Here is a 17,093-nt window from a genome sequence, read left to right as displayed (position 1 = left end):
GCACATGTTGTAATAGCTATGCACGTATGTTGTAAGAGTTTGTTCAAAATATTTTATCTATTTCTGACGTATGTTGCAAGTGTTATAAGTGGACGTTCATATGTTGCAATAGCTATGTTGTAAGTGTATGTTCCAAATGTTTCATTTGTTTTTAGACGTATGTTGTAATTGTTTCCTCTAAGTGTTGTAAAAGTAGATCTGGATGTAGGGTGGCTGAGCGAGGAAAAGAGAGTTAGCACGGAAGAGATCTGGCTTTGCTCGATCACTCGCTCGATCGCTGTTTTCTCACCTTTGCTACCTCCTGTCTGTGCTGGTACACCGGCTAGCTGACGCGATCCGTGTTTGGATTCCTTCGGTTCCGATCTACAACTTGAGCCCTGACGAGGACTTGAAAATTTCTCGCATGCACGTGACTCTCGACGAAATGGTTTGCAGCGACTGGATCAGTATGTTAGTACTAGTTGATACTGGGACTAGGATGGAGATAAGCATCTTCATTAATTTATTTCCTACAGAAGGCATTGACTCTGAGCTATTTAGAACCAATTTGAGGAACCAATTGGAGGAACCAATTTGAAAATTCTAATTTCTGTGTTCTAACATACTGACTTTGACTTTGAGCTATTTAGAACCAATTTGAGGAAGCATCACCGATGTCAAGAACAGGCATATTCGCACGAGCACATCGTTTGGACAATATGATAATGATAACTCATGAACAATTTTTATTTCAAAAAATAACTCATCAACAATTTGCACGTTAACTTATACAGCAGCAACAGCAGCAGTAGTATATACCCAAATTCAGTCGACTAAGCCCTGAAGCCGGCTTCAATCCACTGACTGCCCTCGCTATGGATGACTGGACAGCAAGAAGTTGCACCAAACAACTCTTTGGTCGGTCACTATATATCCAGTCTCCACCACAAGGTTCATAATTTTGGCAGAACAATTCAGTTTCCAACACTACAGTCTACAGATCTAGCCTGTACAGTACTGCCGGTTCTAGTATTGCTAGAAATCGTTCATGGGCGCTCGTGCTGACGGACACTCATTGCAGCCCTGCACTGCAGGGTGGGAAAGGTGCGTTGAAAGGTGGCTGGCATATGGGGACGGACCTCGAGCCCTCGACAGAAGGCGCGCTCGTGCTGTCGTGCAGTTGTTCTTGTTCCAGAACCTAGTCCAGGCAATGCAATAGCACCGGGCCACTGTATTAAAATTTTAATGCATGTCCTCAGACGGTCGATGCATGCGTCCGGTCCACTTGCGGATGAGTGTTCTTATTTTCTCCTTTCAAATTTCTTTTATAACATTTCTGATTACGTCGATCTGAAAGATACAAGAATATATATAAATAAATACAAATGTGATTGCATCATCTATTGCACAGTACTACAAGTGCTTCAATTTTGTAACAATAATATTTCGTGAGCTACTCTGATCTGTAGTGGCTGTGTGTGATTACTGAAGTTACATTGTCAGACAAGATACTCTTATTCTAATTCAGATTGCAGACCATGTCCTCCCCACTCCTCCCTTGTTTAATATCCACTCATCTACTGGATCAATCAACTGCTCTGAAGCCTGCTCTTCCCACCAAATATCTTGTTCAGTATTGCGGCCAGCCGGACACCCCCTTGAGCAATCCTCTTCTGAACCACCGGCAGCGCAGCGAAGAAGTAGTCATCTGCAGTTCAGTTGCAAGAGGATAACATCACATTCGCATATCTATCAAGCTTCTAAAATCTAAGGGAAACTACAGTCGAATCATCAGATTCACAAATTGATCCGTCTAGTCTATGTTTGTTGGGAACCTACCTTCCAAGGTGGAGTCCTGCTCGACACCCTCGTACGCCGTGCATGCCAGCTTCGCGCTCTCTGCAGCGTACCTGCATTTGTTTTCAGCAGCACTTAGCCTCTGAAGATTTATGCTTACTTCTTGAAGAAGAAAATATGGCTTCATGCAGATCATGAGCTTACTTTTCAGCGCAAGTCTTTGTCCGGCTACGGCACGTCTCCCACTGCTTCTCTTCGTTAGCCCACTCCTCCTGGACGACGACAACAGCTCAATCAATCAACAATACTTGCGAGTACTAAGCAAGGCAAAAGCAGCCTGAACCTGAACCAGCTTACCGTGATGTTCTGCTGGATGGCCTGTATCATGGTGCTCTGATCGTTGTCGTAGAAGTCCTTCATGGCCGTCTCGATGACGTTCACATCCCATACCTGAAGAACAAGCAAAGGTTGGTTACAGTTACACAGTGCTATATATACTCAGTGAGATGTTTGGCTGAGTTTGTGAAGTTATATATAAGCGTACGTGGTGAAGGTTGCTCTTCCTTCGGTACCAGTGGACGACGATGGTGTTGCCGCCGAGGTCGTCGGTGTGGCCGCAGTGGAGTGGCTGGTGCACGTCGCCGACGAAGTGCGCCAAGAACATCAAGCTCTCCGTCGGATCAACTGGTAGCGGTTCCCGGATGAGGTCAAAGTCATATGAATACGATGCATAGTACTCCGTAATGGTGTACAAGGGTGGTTATGTTTAATTTTTAATACGACTGGTGCTTACATGGACTTGATGAGTCTTTCAGTGCCGCAGTGTAGTTGTTGATGGCTCCAACCACGCACATGTCCTTCTCTCCTTTGGTGTTGTGGCAGTCCCCTGCTCATAATCAGAAGCAAGCAGAGCGTTTCCATCAGGCCTCGTCTAGCTAACACGATGCAAGTTCCATGCACTACGTTCTTCCAACCATAATAAAAGATAGATAAGCTCTGAACTTTTTGGGCAGTTTGTACTGGCACTAGCATTTCTTCACCTTTCTTTCTTCCCATCGCCTGTTGACTGTTCTGGTGTTCTATATAGACTAAAGAAAAAGCTTTCAACATCCTTTGTGATAAAACAAAAGTAGCATCTGTAAAACGGTGCACGAAACCTGCATGCGTTCGTTACAACTTGCACATTATATACATAGTGGTAGTAGTAGTATTATCGTTTGTGCTACCAACCAAACAGCCTAACCTTGTTGCAGGGACTTGGTATGCACTTATGCTTGGATTGCCCATTTGCCCTCTGTGGTGTTGACGCAAGCCTAACTTCCTTGCCCAACCAACCAAGCAAGCAAGGAGATGTATGCTCCTACGCGTCCTCTCTCTCTCTCTCTCCCATGATTATTGGCAGCTACTAGCTCAGGCCGAATGATACTAGATATATTCCCTTGAGATTCTATCCTACAAATAATGGGAACTTGTTGCCCCCCAACACCTCTGCCGAATTGCCGTCTCTGAACCTTGAATTCTAACGACCCAACCACTTGGCTGACGCCGGTTGCTTCTCTATCTAGCCAGTAAGACGTAAGGCATGAGCATGACAGCGACGTGCCATCCATCTGATCTAGCTACTCGCTCCAGTGTCTTTCTTTAAGCAAAGTTCGCACTAATGGTCGACCCGACATGGATCGTCAGGCAGCTGTTAGCAAAGCTCGCTGTTGGCTAACAGAGAGACGACCTGATCTGAATTTTGAGAAACGATCAGGGATTCAGAGTCCGGGGTGCTTACGGGCGTAGTCGAACTCGCAGTCCCCCGGCGTGTCAGCGAAGTGCAGGGGGCTGGACCAGCGGTACCGGAACCTCTGCGTGTCCGCCCACGAGCACGTCTCCGCGAGGTCGCCGCCGGCCCACCCCGGCAGCAGGTCCTTCACCGCTGTCGAGGCCTCTTCCGTCAGAAAGCTCTGCAGGATATATACATCAGTCCATAGTTACGACGAGTCCAGCTTCGATCTCCAGGTTGCTTATGGCTGACTCATGCACTGAATTCAAGCTGGTTCAGTTACCTCGGCGATCTTGCACACCATGTAGTGTCCCTTCTTGCCCCATCCGTCGGCCGCAGGAGCTCTCGCTGCCACCGCGACGAGGAGGACATGAAGCAGCAGGAGCACGCCCATCGTTGGCTTGCGCTCTTTGTGTCTTGCGATGGGACTCTCCTGTTCTCACCTCAAACCATCTTGGTCTTGTGATGGTACTGTGCTCTTCTCCCCTATTTATACACCGGCTAGCTGATGTAATCCGTGTGATTATATAGTATATTCCTTCTTCTTTTTTTTCTAGGGAAACAGGAGGGGTTGCCCCCTACTGAAATGTATTTATTTAAACTAGTGAAAATCTCCAAGTACAAATCATGAAACAATCTCCAAGTATATTCCTTCTTCTATCCCATGATGCTTTAGTTAGGGACTTGAAAGTTTCTCCACATGGACCGGATGCATGCCACTTTCAATGAAATTAATATATGGCTTGCACCAAATGAGCATCAGTATTCGATCAGCATGTTAATCGTTAGGATGATAGAGATAAGCATCCCTCATTTGCTTAAACTAAACTTCCTTCAGCAGATGTGTGTCAGTTTTTCTCATGTGCAGTGTTTAACTAGCGACGTGCTGTTCCTTCACCTTCATGAGTCCAGTTGTCCACACGACGGATCCCAGGCCCCAACAACCGGCGTGGTTTCTGATCCCTGCACGAGTAGTGATACAGTTGCAGGATCATTCAATTTCGATGTCGTTGTCATCACATTAATATAACATGCATTGACTTTGAGGGTCTTTAGAACGAATTTAGGAAGCATCGCTGATGATACAAACAGGTGTATTCGCATGATGCTCGCATCGTTCTTAAGTAGTCTGATGAGTGATGGCGGACAAACACGCACAATTTGCACGTTAACTTCAGTGCTAGTCAAATGTACTCAAGTTCAGATTTGGATAGGAAGAACACGTACTGGTACACTCAACAGTACGTACATGGTTAATGGGTCGGCCGGCGTACCCTATCCCTGTCTGTCTTGTAATAGTGAACAAGGTGTCAATTTGCAGTTTTGCACGCCATTTTAGTTTAGGCCTTTGGGATGCTCAGTTTGCGGTCTAGTTTAGTGGGAGAGCAAGGCACGGGCAGGAGGCCAGGGAGCGGTGCTACCTCTGCGACGCGCGAAACCATCGATCATCGTCTTGTTCGGCTGATGGTTTCTGCGGCTGATAAGCCAGCTGATGTTGTTTTGTTGTGAGAGAAAAATATAATACCATGGTAGATAAGCAGGCCTGATAAGTTCAAGTGAACAGAGCAGACTGAGCATTCACCAGAGAGGTCTGGTTCTTCATCTTCCAAGCTCTAGCTAGGACGGCCACTACCACAGCCAGCAGTAGCTACAACTCTTCGCTGGTGGCGCAGGCTGCGTTCTGTCTACAACGGGGAGCAGCGTCGAAGTCTCGACTCCTTGTTCGCGCTCGATTGTTGGCAGACTTGGAACGAGCGCAACGCACGGTGCTTCTGAGACGCCACCTCAACTGTGAACGAACTCCTCCAGATGGTGAAGGCCGAGGCCAATCGCTGGATTGAAGCCGGCGCAGGGGGCTGGGAGCTTTGGCACGCCTGTGAGTCGAAACGTCAACAGGGAATTCTCCGTCGGAGGTTACTGCCCCATCCCCGTTCCCACGGGGCTAAATTCCCCCGTCCCCGTCCCCGTGAAGACTCATGGGGAGCACTTCTTCCCCATCCTCGTTCCCGCTAGGGGATTTAATCCCCGCGGGGATCCTCATGCTTTCCTTCGCCACAACCGTCGGTCCGGCCCTCCGTCGTGGTAGCCGGAGTCGCCGAGGGAGACGGCGCAGGCACCATCGTGGTAGCTGCCGGTGATCCTGATGTCGCAGGCCTGCTCGGCGTCGTTGCTGGCGAGGAAGACGCTGACCTTGGTGGACCCCGCAGCTGGATCACGGACGGCTTCACCACGGTGAACATGAGGTCCCGCCGGCGGGTGCTGTCGCCCCGGAACACCTTCCACCGCGTGTTCAGCATCAGCGCCTGCGTTCCAAGCAGCCGCGCCCGCGCGTCAGGACATGAGGACATGAGGAAACAGATCGAGCGATAGTTGAGGAAAGAAGGAAACCGATTCTTGGACGGTGAGGACGGGGCGGCGGTCAGCGTCGACGAGGACGCAACGTCGGCGCAGGCTGAAGAGCACGCCGTCGACGCGCAGCACGAGGGCGCCCGTGGCCGCGTCTGTGATGACGAAGTCGCTGCCGGACATGCTCAGCGCCTTGGCCACGGCCAGCGTCGCCGCGTCCACCGCGCAGAACCGCGCGTCCACCACTGCCAGTGCCGGCACCGCCGCGTCCTCCATCTCCATATCCATCGCCGCCGTGGCGCGCACAGGCACGGGCTAGGGAGGGCCGGACCGACGGCTGCGGCGAAGGAAAGCAGGGGCGAGTGCAGGAGTGGGAGGCGGCAGCGACGGCTGGGGGAGTGTGTGTGTGGGGGGGGGGGGGGGACGGGATTGGGAATTTGTGAACGAATGGAAATGATAAGGTTAGGGTTACAAATTGCCTTATATATGTACACAAGAATTGGGCCTTGAACATTTTGGGTCCCCGTGGGGAATGGGGACGGGGGCATGTATACCATCCCCGCCCCCATCATACCCGATGTGGATGATTTTTTCCCCATTTAATCCCCCATAGAGAGAAGATTTGTACCATCCACACCCCCTAATGGGTGAATTTTCCACGGGGAATCGGGGAACGGGGCCCGTTGACATCTTTACCTAGATGGATAGTGCAAGTTGTTTATTACCATAATTTAGCCATTACAAAACACTAATGCGGCCGGAAATCGGCATCCTGTAAGAGCATCTCCAAGAGTTTGGCATATTTTGTTCCCTAAAAATGGTGTTTGTCAACTCTCAAATAATTATAGGGAGGACATCTCCAATAGTACCTCACAATTGACTTCCAAATATCGATTTGTGGACCCACACACTGATCCTTCGCGGTTTTTCGTTCCCCCATCGCGAGGTCACGATCCCCGTCCCACCTACGTCGCCGCCGCACGTCTTCGCTCTTCTCCGAGCAGCAGCCAGTGGCAGCCAGGCCAGGCCCGCACCCTGCTGGTCGCCGGTGTTCCTCCCAGCCTAGGCCTTGTTTAGATTGCTTCAAAGTTCTAAGTTTTTTCACTCTCTATCCATCACATCGAATCTAGGGACACATGCATGCAGCAGTAAATGTAGATAAAAAAATAACTAATTACACAGTTTGATTATAAATTATGAGATGAATCTTTTGAGCCTAGTTAATCCATGATTGGACAATAATTGTCAAATACAAACGAAAGTGCTACAATGCCAAATTTTTCTAACTCTTGCAATCTAAACAAGGCCCTAGCTTGCCGCCGGACCTCCCAGCCGGCCACCATCAGCTAGCAGACAAGCACGTACAGGTAGCCATAGCACCAGAGCAGCAATCTTCTCTTTCCCATCAGTTGGTACAGTAGCATGCACGTCGGCCAAGTAGCGTTCAGCAGCAGCCGGTAAGCAACATATACATCCAGGCAACAGTATCACCAGGCAAGCAACATATACAATCTAGCAAGCGACGAAGGAACGAAAATAAAATTAAGATCTACACTCCTATGCCCACAGCTTTCCAGGGCCAGGCCATCGCCATCCACGGTCGAGCGTGGGAAGGAGGAGGCGGCGCGGGGAAGGGCCGATGCGCGCGACTCCTCTTTGCGTATTTTTACGCACGGAGGAAGCCGGTTTGTCTAGTGCGGAAAGATGGGGAAGGGATATGGAGAACTCTTGAAGATGAATTTTTCTTATTTTTCCCCAAAAAAATATGGATGAGGAAGAGATATGGGACCCTCTAATATTCAGACTCGCTACCTCCTTAATATAAAGATACGCATTGCTTGTCCGTATTGAGAAAAAAGTGGCGCAGGTCTTCACTCGTGGCATGCAGGTCATGCATTCGAACCCATCTCCTTGAAGAAACGTGCAAGGGTAAAATTGTCTAAAAATTATCTTGCATGTACCCTTTCTTGAGAATGTTACTCATAATAACCTGCGATCCTGCAAATCCGGTCATATCCCTCTCCCTCCAACATAGCTCAGTCCAGTTCTATAACTTTTCCTCACGTGCCCCTATCAGGCCGCTTCTTTTCATTCCGCTTGAGCCCATACGGTCCTCCAACTATTTTGCTTCGCCTCATTTAGAAAAATGTCCATTCCATCTCTCTAAACTATCAGTAGTCTGATTTTCATCCTTAAACTTTAAAACCAAACATTTTATCCTCCTAAACTTTCAAAACCGTTCAATTACCTATCCGCCCTAGTTTGGAGTGGTTTTGAAGATGGCTTTATTGTTTTTTAGTTAAAAAAACTCAGTAAGTACTTGATAATGTTTTTAAACCATAGAAAATATCCTCAAGCTTTAAAAATTCAAAAGATAGATTGGGATACGTCAAATCCAAATAAACTATTTAGAGCTCATAAAAATATCTACAAATTCTTTGAAAATAAATTTAGCTCTGAGAAAATGGAAAATATTTGAAAAATATAGAAAATTGCTAAAACATTCTAATCGATGTATAAGATGTTTTAAAACCTTATTGCTATAAAATTTCAATAAATACTTGATAAGGTGGTATGTATATTCCCTCTTCTCTCCCATGATGCTTTAAGGACTTAAAAATTTTGTCCACATGGACCGGATGCATGTCACTTTCAAGGAAATTAATTATATGGCTTGCACCAAATGAGCATCAGTATTCGATCAGTATGTTAACCTCGATAGGATAGAGATAAGAATCTGTCATTTGCTTAAACTAAACTTCCTCCAACAGAGGTGCGTGAGTGTGTCAGTTTTTCTCACGTGCAGTGCTTACAAACGACGTGCTGTTCCTTCATGCCCAGTTGTCCACGTGAACACGGCTCCCAGGCCCCAACCACCGGCGTGGGTTTCTGATCGCTACACACGAGTGATCGAATTGTAGGATCAATTTCGATCTCGTTTTCATCACATTAATAGACCAGGCGTTGACTTCGAGTTCTTCTGAACGCAATTTTAGGAAGCATCGCTGATGCCTGATGGTACAAACAGGTGTACGTATTCGCATGTTCGCATTATGTTATAAGTAATCTGACGAGTGATGGCGGCCAAACACGCACGGTTTAACTTCAGTGGCATACCTAGCGCCTGGACATTCGTCCCCTGGTGGCGTCCGGACACAGGTCCCAGAAATCATAATCGTTCCCCACCGCGCCCCTGTCCCAGGCAGATTCAACCGTGACGACCGACGAGAGCACGAGATGGCGATGCGGACGGCGCTGACCTCCCTCCCGCGAGCCTGCACGTCCCCGCGGCGACCGGTGGCCTACGTCTCCTTAGCGACAGGAAGGGCCGCGTGCTCAGCGAGGAGGAGCGTGCTAAGGAGAGCGTCTACATACAGGTCCAAACCTTGAACCCCTGTTCCCCACCGTGCCCCTATTCCCGATCCCCACCACGCCCCATTCCCCACCGTGTCCCATTCTCCACCACGCCCCTATCCCAAGAGCACGAAACACTTCAAGTGCAACATCGCAAAACTATGTACTGCAATATCGAAAAATATGTACTGCAATATCGCAAAACTATGTAGTGCAATATCGAAAAATATGTACTGCAACATTAAAAAATTATGTACTGCAACATCTCAAACTGTAGTACTGCAACGTCGCATGCCACATCGCAAAATCAACCATGAAACATGGAAATGGAAACAACTCAAAAATCACCTTTCAGCGCTGCAACATTTTAAAAAGGTAATTTCAACAATTAAAATCCTCTATTTGGAGTAATCCCAACATTAGAACTCCTTTTCTGCAACACATGAATCACCTTTATTGCAACATTCGAAAAACATATGTTGCAACATCTAAAAAATCCACTTGCAACACGGAGAAACAACAAAAGGCATACAAACAGCAAAAGGGATGGGTTCCAGGTGCAGTCTGCCCCAGCCTCTGGTCCATCACCTTCGAACTCGTTAGTGGGAGAAGAGAATAGGACCCCAGAGCTCACTGGAACCCTAACCACCGCCGCATCCCTCGGATCCAGAGGAGGATGAGGAGGAGGAGGGCTCAGATCTAGAGGAGGAACGTCCTACCTCGTCGGAGCCGCCGCCGTCGTCCTCGTCTCTGGTGGGGGGAGCGGGAGCCGGGTCGTTGGGGAACGGGGTCACAATGGAGGCCGCGGAGGGGGAGGGAGGGAGCGCGGGCGGGTGGGGCGTCCGTCGATCACGTCGTGGCAGTGAGTTGTTGGGAGAGCGTCGCGGGTGTGTATGGTGTGCGGTGTCTGGATAAGTAGATAAGGACGAACGTCCGTACGAGAGTATTATCGTAACTTCAGTGCCGATCAATCAAATGTACTCAAATTCAAAAACAAACAGCCAATACTATCCGCTCGACAACGAAAAGCGCGCTGACCGGGAACCGGCGCTGGCCATTCCTAGCTCGACAGCATAGTAGAAGAGCAGACTCCGCCCATTCCAGCGTGCCGTATAGTGCTAGCACGGGAGTTCAGCTGCCCCTAAGGCTATCTACAACAACAACACCCAAAATATAAACCCATTCATCCTTTAGGTAGCGCTACTGGCAAAAGGTTCAATACCTATTCAGCATCTTCTCAAACAACAAGACCCAAAAGAAAATCCTTTCTGCAAATGGGTTTTCAGGAGAGAGGATGCCCATATTTGGGTTGCGCCTCTCAGGCAACCCAAAATAGGTCTCCTATATAGGTACTTTGTTGGAGGCTGATTTTGGGTCTCTTGCTATCCATTTTGGGTTTAGGTGCACATATGAGTTCCTTGTTGGAGACAGTCTAATCTCCAAATGAACGCGTAGGATTTTTTTTCCACTGACGTAGATACGTCAGTTGCCCGCCGACGCATGCGCTTCTCTTGTTTTAAAAATGCATGTTTGTTCTCTTTATCCCTAAATAAATAAATACAATGAATCGTTATTGCTTTAACCGCGCGCTGGCACCACAACCACAAGACAACTACTCACTCCGCCCCTAAATAATTGTCGCCATTGTTGTACGTGCCACAAGTTTGACTCGATTTATAGAAAATACATACAATATTTGTATCCCTAAATAAATTTATTAAAAAAACTAGATTCAAAGATCTTTCCAATGATACTAGATAATTATGTACCATACATAGTAATATTTTTTAATATATATTTAGTTAAAATTATTTCTCGAGAAGCGAAAACGACTGATATTTAAGGACAGAGGGTGTCGACAGAATATCGTCGACAGTCCTCCAAGGGGTATTCCACGAAGGTAGATTGATCGGCGGAGGTGCGTGTAATCAAGAACAAGAAGGCAACAGAGACACAAGAGTTAGATAGGTTCGGGCCGTCAGCACGACGTAATACCCTACTCCTGTGGCCTGCTGGTTTGTTTGGCTATCGTATGATATTGCGTGTGTGATTGGATGTGGGATGGGGCATGCCGACTAGGGGACCCCTGCCCCTCCTTATATACTCTGGAGGGGTAGGGTTACAAGGAAAGTGTCATAGTCGGTTACATGGCAAGTATTAGATTATAATATCTGTAGTATCCGATTAAATCTTCTAGATGTCTTGCAGTATACGCCGAGCAGTGCCGTGCGCCACAAGTCTTGAATCTTATGGGCTGGACCGTCCCTGACCGTGCGGCCCATGTCCCTTACCGTGGGTACCTGGGGTTATACCCCCTACAGTTAATCCCCGAGCGCCTTGTATCCTTTGAGCAACGTCGTCTTGAACAAGTCCGACCAGTTTGACGTGAAGCCGGCCAGTTTAACTGGTGATCCGAGCAGTGGAAGTTGAAGCCGACTAGTTTAACTGGTGACCTGGGCAGTGAAAATCAAAGCCGACCAGTTTAACTGGTGACCTAGATGGTGAAAATCAAAGCCGACCAATTTAATTGGTGACCTGGGCGGTGAAAATAAAAGCCGACCAGTTTAACTGGTGACCTAGGTGGTGAAAGTCAAAGCCGACCAGTTAAACTGGTAACCTAGGCGGTGAAAGTCAATGCCGACCAGTTTGACTAGTTATGAGACCTCAGACTTAGCCAAGTAAGGTTTGCTAGAAGGATGTAAGGGGCTCAAGATAAAATTTGAAAATTCTTCCACTTAGGAGAAGTGTAGCCATTTAGACTCCATCAATAAGGAGGGTAAATCAAGAAATAAGCACTACATTCACCGCCAGGTGAAGTGTAGCCACTTAGTCCCCGAGCCCGCTAGAAGATAAAGAATGAATCTTGTAGCAGGGTCAAAGAAAATAAATTTGAAAGCTTGCCGACGTCATCTGACATGCGCGTATCAAGACCCCAAACTTGCTGCCCAAGATCAATTATCGACAGAATATCGTCGGTAATCCTCCTAGGGGTATCCCATGAAGGTAGATTGATCGATGGAGGTGCGCGTAATCAAGAACAAGAAGGCAACAGAGACACAAGAGTTAGACATGTTCGGGTCATCAGCACGATGTAATACCCTACTGCTATGGTCTGTTGGTTTATACTGGTTATCGTATGATATTATGTGTGTGATTAGATGTGGGATGGGGCATGCTAACTAGGGGACCCTACCCCTCCTTATATACTCTGGAGGGGTAGGGTTATAAGGAAAGTATCCTAGTCGGTTACATGGTAAGTATTAGATTACAATATTTATAGTATCCAATCAAATCTTCTAGATGTCTTGCAGTGTACGTCGAGTAGTGCCGTGCGCCGTAAGTCTTGAATCTTGTGGGCTAGACCGTCCCTGACCGTGCGGCCCATATCCCTTGCCATGGGTACCTGGGGTTATACCCCCACAGCTAGTCTCCGAGCGCCTTGTATCCTTTGAGCAGCGCCGTCTTGAACAAGTCCATGGCCAAGGAAATTGCTTCATTACAAGCCAGAGCTTCCAAAGATGATGGATCAGTTAAACCATCAATGACCATAGCACTTGCAGCAACATAATTCCCTACATTATCCCGACACACCACACCAATAGTCTTTTAATCTTCAGATCGTGCCACCACACTATCAACATTAAACTTCAAGAAAGCTTCAGGCGGAGGTATCCATTTGGAAGCTGGTTGCTTGTTTCTTGTTGACTTGGTTGTTTCATTCTCCTCAATCCATCCAACCAGTTTGAGATCATCAAGATATTTTGTAATAAAGCTGAATATTGATAATGGGCTTTGAAATATATCCTCGTGTAATGCCTTTCTCTGGACCCCCCACCACCAGATTGCCCAACATATGATTAGAAGTTTTTGAAATTCTTTTGTAGATGAAGTTTCCTGCATAAAGAAACAACCATGTCTTTGGATTATCAATTTCAGTTGCAACAATATGTTCAGTGAGATCCTCATCTACTAGAGCCCAAACACATCTTGACATTGTACAATAGAAAAGAGCATGGCGCCATGAGTCAATAACAGCACCACATAATTTGCACCCACTTCGTTCACTCATTGGCCTTTCTTTAAGAACTTCACCGGTTGTTAAAGAATTATGGGCTAATCTCCAAGACAAAATATGAATTTTTGACAGTGACGAGATCCTAACATACATGTATGTTAAGCCTCGGGTCCAATGGTTCCCGAATGAAGAAGACCCCCTGACCGAACCCTTCAGGATCGCCCGGGGGCTATGCCCATCGAGCACGCTCGCGCGCACCCTCTAGCAAAGAGATCTGCCTAGGCCTGACTCAACCGCAGCTTCCGCCTAGGGCTCGGGGGCTTCCCCGAGCCTTGGGCTCCCAATCTATGGCCCGACCAAGCCCAATCCTTGGCTCCTGCCTAGCTCACTACGCCAGTCAAGGCCCGAGCACAAGAAGACATGCCCTGAGCTACCAATGCTCGGGGGTTCCTCGGCGTCGTTGAAAGCTCTAGTTTGGTTTGGGTGAATTGATGAAACCCTAAGTGCTAACCTAGTTTATCAAAGTGATCATGAGATAGGTAGCACATTCCAAGTGGTGAAGCAAATGAAGATCAAATACATGATGATGGTGATGCCATGGTGATGATCAAGTGCTTGGACTTGAAAAGAAGAAAGAGAAAAACAAAAAGCTCAAGGCTAAGGTATAAGTGGTAAGAGCCATTTTTGTTTTGGTGATCGAGACACTTAGTGAATGTGATCACATTTAGGATCGATAGCTGTACTATTAAGAGGGATGAAACTCATATCGAAACGCGGTTATCATAGTGCCACTAGATGCCCTAACTGATTGCATATGTATTTAGGATCTAGTGGAGTGCTAACACCCTTGAAAACATTTATGAAAATATTCTAACACATGTTCACAAGGTGATACACTTGGTGGTTGACATATTTGAGCAAGGGTTAGAAACTTTACCGGTGGAGTGTTCGTCCGTAGAGTGCGGACAGTCTGACGGTGTCACCAGCACCCTGTACAGAAAAGATAGGGTTTCACAGAGTGCACCGGATGATGGTCTCAACTGGACCGGAGCGTCCAGTCAGTGGAAGCAGTGAAGATGCTGGCGTCGGTCTTTGACCGGACGCTGGCGGGGTGCATCTGGTCCTGCTAACGTGGCAGCGCACAGAGGAGATAGTGAGTGATCGGATGTTGGGTGAGTCCGGTCGGGCATGACCGGACGCGTCCGGTCGCGAGTGGAGGCTTATTGGAAGTGACCGGACGCTGGGGTCCTACGTCCAGTCGTGGCACTAAGCTGTGTCCGGTCATCACTTGACCGTTGGGATCAGGCGCTTAGTATTTGAAGAGAGGGATGATGTGGCAGTCGTCCGTTGACCGAACGCTGGCAGGGTGCGTCCAGTCGATCTGACCGGAGCGTCCGGTCACCCCGAGTTGTGCCAGTGAAGGGGTACACTGGCTCTATTTCATGGGGGCTTCTATTTAAGCCCCATGGCCAGCTCAAGCCCACTCGCTTGGCCATTTGTATTGACATAGCAACCTTGTGAGATTAGGTAAAGCCCTCCCACTCATCTCCATCATGATTCATCATCTTTGTAAGATTGAGAGTGAATCCAAGTGCAATGCTTGAGTGTTTACATCTAGAGGCACTTGATGTTCGAGTTTCACTATGGGATTCGCTTGTTACTCTTTGTGGTTGCCGCCACCTAGACGGCTTGGAGCAGCGAGGATCGTCGAGTGGAGGTTGGTGATTGTCTCCGGCTTCGATCGTAGTGATTGTGAAGGATTCTTGACCTTTCCCCTACGGAGAGCCAAAAAGGTACTCTAGTAAATTGCTCGTGGCTTGTGTGATCCTCATCAGTGTGGCACCTTATTGAGGGTTTGGCGTGTGATGCCAATTAGCGCGTGAATCTCCAAGTGAGTGAATCGCCACAACGAGGACTAGCTTGCCGACAAGCAAGTGAACCTCGGTGAAAAAAATCATTATGTCATCATTTGATTCTGAGGTGATTGGTCTTTATTGGTATTTATTCTTATGATTGATTGGTTCATTCCTCGACTCGGCGATATAACCATCTTGCTCTCTCTCTCTACATTACCGCAAATTAGTTGTCAAGCTCTTTAGTGTAGCTAGTCATAAGAGCTTGTTAGTTTGGTTAGTGTGGCTCTTTAGTTAGCCTTTGCGAGCACACTAACTTAGTGTAGTGACATAACCATTATATGGATAGAGACTATATAAACTAGAATCGTGATAGGTGGCTTGCATTTTTAGTAGGCTAGCGCAACACTCGCTTCGCCTCATATTTGTCTAACCGGTTTGCTAAGTGTTGTTGTAGAAATTTTTATAGGCTATTCACCCCCTCTAGCCATTAGAACCTTTCAGCCGCTCCCCAGGCGTGGTCCTGCCAACTGCTCCTCCGACAGGGTCACGACCGGGGCGTGACATAAGAAGACAAAGCTTTCCATGGTCTCCGGGGGCTCGCAAGCTTCCAGGCCCGTGCGTCAGCCCCTGGAGCCGACCTCCTCGCCACTAAGAAGACTCTAGAAGGTCTCACCTGGGGGAGGCTGGTCCAAGCGGACACCGCCTGACATGCAGAGTGTCAGAACAGAGTAGTCGGACGACGCCCAAGGCTTTTTCGGCTCCAAGACACCGCCACGGTCCACGACGCACCGCTGCAAGACCCTCCTGGACTCCGACGCACGTAGACCGTAAACTAAACCCCCAAACCACCATGTACCCGACCTATCTCGTTATATAAGGGATAAGGTCGGACCTAGGGAGGAGAGGATTCCATTTTGATCACTAAACACTCCATTCCATCCGCCTCCGCCTTGCACAGAGGGCAAGGCAACCCAGAGAGGGGCACCAAGAGCCTCTCCTCCACCGTATCCCGTCGTCTTCCTCCTCTCCGACGAGGGGGAAGGCTCCACCGATGGAGAGGCAACTTTAGAATTAGCACCGAGCTAACCCCCCTACCAAATCTTCTTCCTTTACACTTAGTTGTAACCCCCCGATTTTGGGTGCTCTTGAGTATAAGGATCATCGGTTGCAGGACGTAGGGACCGAATTAACCTAAACCAGGATAAACCGTTGCATCTCCCCTGCATGATTGTTTTGTTACTGAGTCCACCCGAGCTACCGGAGACCCGTACTCTGACACCGACTCGAATAACATGCTTACCGCGGTTTTGACCCCACGACAGACGGTACCTTGACCTTCCAGAATAATTTCCATCTCCTTTTAGCTCCTACAGTGTCCGAGCTCTCTACCTTGCCATCGAGCCAATCTTGTATTTGATTCCTACTATGAATAATCATTCTGTAAGCAGATTTAAACGAGAATATACCACATCATAGTGCCATGCCCAGAAATCATCTTGCCCACATGAACTCGAAGGAATATTTTTTATTACCTGAGCATCCATATTATAGAAGTACCTTTGAATCACGTCAAGCCTCCATTGCATATTTATTCCATCTATTAATTCACTAACACGCCTGAGTGGTTTGATAGATTTGATGCAATTGGCCGCAACCCAATATCCCTTGGGACGGGACGTTCTTGAGCAAGGTTTTTTTTTTTTTTGAAGTGGAACTTGATGCTCTCTTCATCCACAAAAGAATACAATTATAGGATCTGTGCCGGTCAAATTTATTCAAGTTTGACCAAATTTCTAGTAAATATTATTAGCAGTTATGTCTCCAAATAGATTTATTATAAAAATATATTCTATAACTAATCTAATAATATTAATTTTGTATCATCAATATTAATACTTTTTAATATAATTTTGATCAAAGTACAAACAGATTGATTTATGGAAAAACGAGAATTTCTTTTGCGGCGGTTGGGCGG

The 17,093-nt window shown here is 47.5% G+C and overlaps 1 protein-coding gene and 1 pseudogene across 1 annotated transcript; both read right to left on the bottom strand.

Moving 5' to 3' along the window:
- Window positions 1-1,337: 1,337 nt before the first annotated feature.
- On the bottom strand, window positions 1,338-4,021 carry LOC136496993 (endonuclease 2-like). The gene is made up of 8 exons (XM_066492773.1): window positions 3,831-4,021; window positions 3,557-3,728; window positions 2,570-2,662; window positions 2,321-2,460; window positions 2,134-2,226; window positions 1,981-2,048; window positions 1,819-1,889; window positions 1,338-1,687 (listed from the first exon to the last, which is right to left on the bottom strand). The coding sequence occupies exons 1-8, from the start codon at window positions 3,939-3,941 to the stop codon at window positions 1,569-1,571; spliced, it is 867 nt and encodes a 288-aa protein (XP_066348870.1). The 5' UTR covers window positions 3,942-4,021; the 3' UTR covers window positions 1,338-1,568.
- Window positions 4,022-5,584: 1,563 nt separating this feature from the next.
- Window positions 5,585-6,181, bottom strand: LOC136496197 (protein LURP-one-related 15-like; annotated as a pseudogene).
- Between the last annotated feature and the right edge of the window lie 10,912 nt (window positions 6,182-17,093).

Source organism: Miscanthus floridulus, chromosome 12, assembly GCF_019320115.1.
Source record: "Miscanthus floridulus cultivar M001 chromosome 12, ASM1932011v1, whole genome shotgun sequence".
Classification (NCBI taxonomy): Eukaryota; Viridiplantae; Streptophyta; class Magnoliopsida; order Poales; family Poaceae; genus Miscanthus; species Miscanthus floridulus.
Note: the sequence above shows the minus strand (reverse complement) of the source record. Positions and strands in the feature narration are given on the sequence as shown.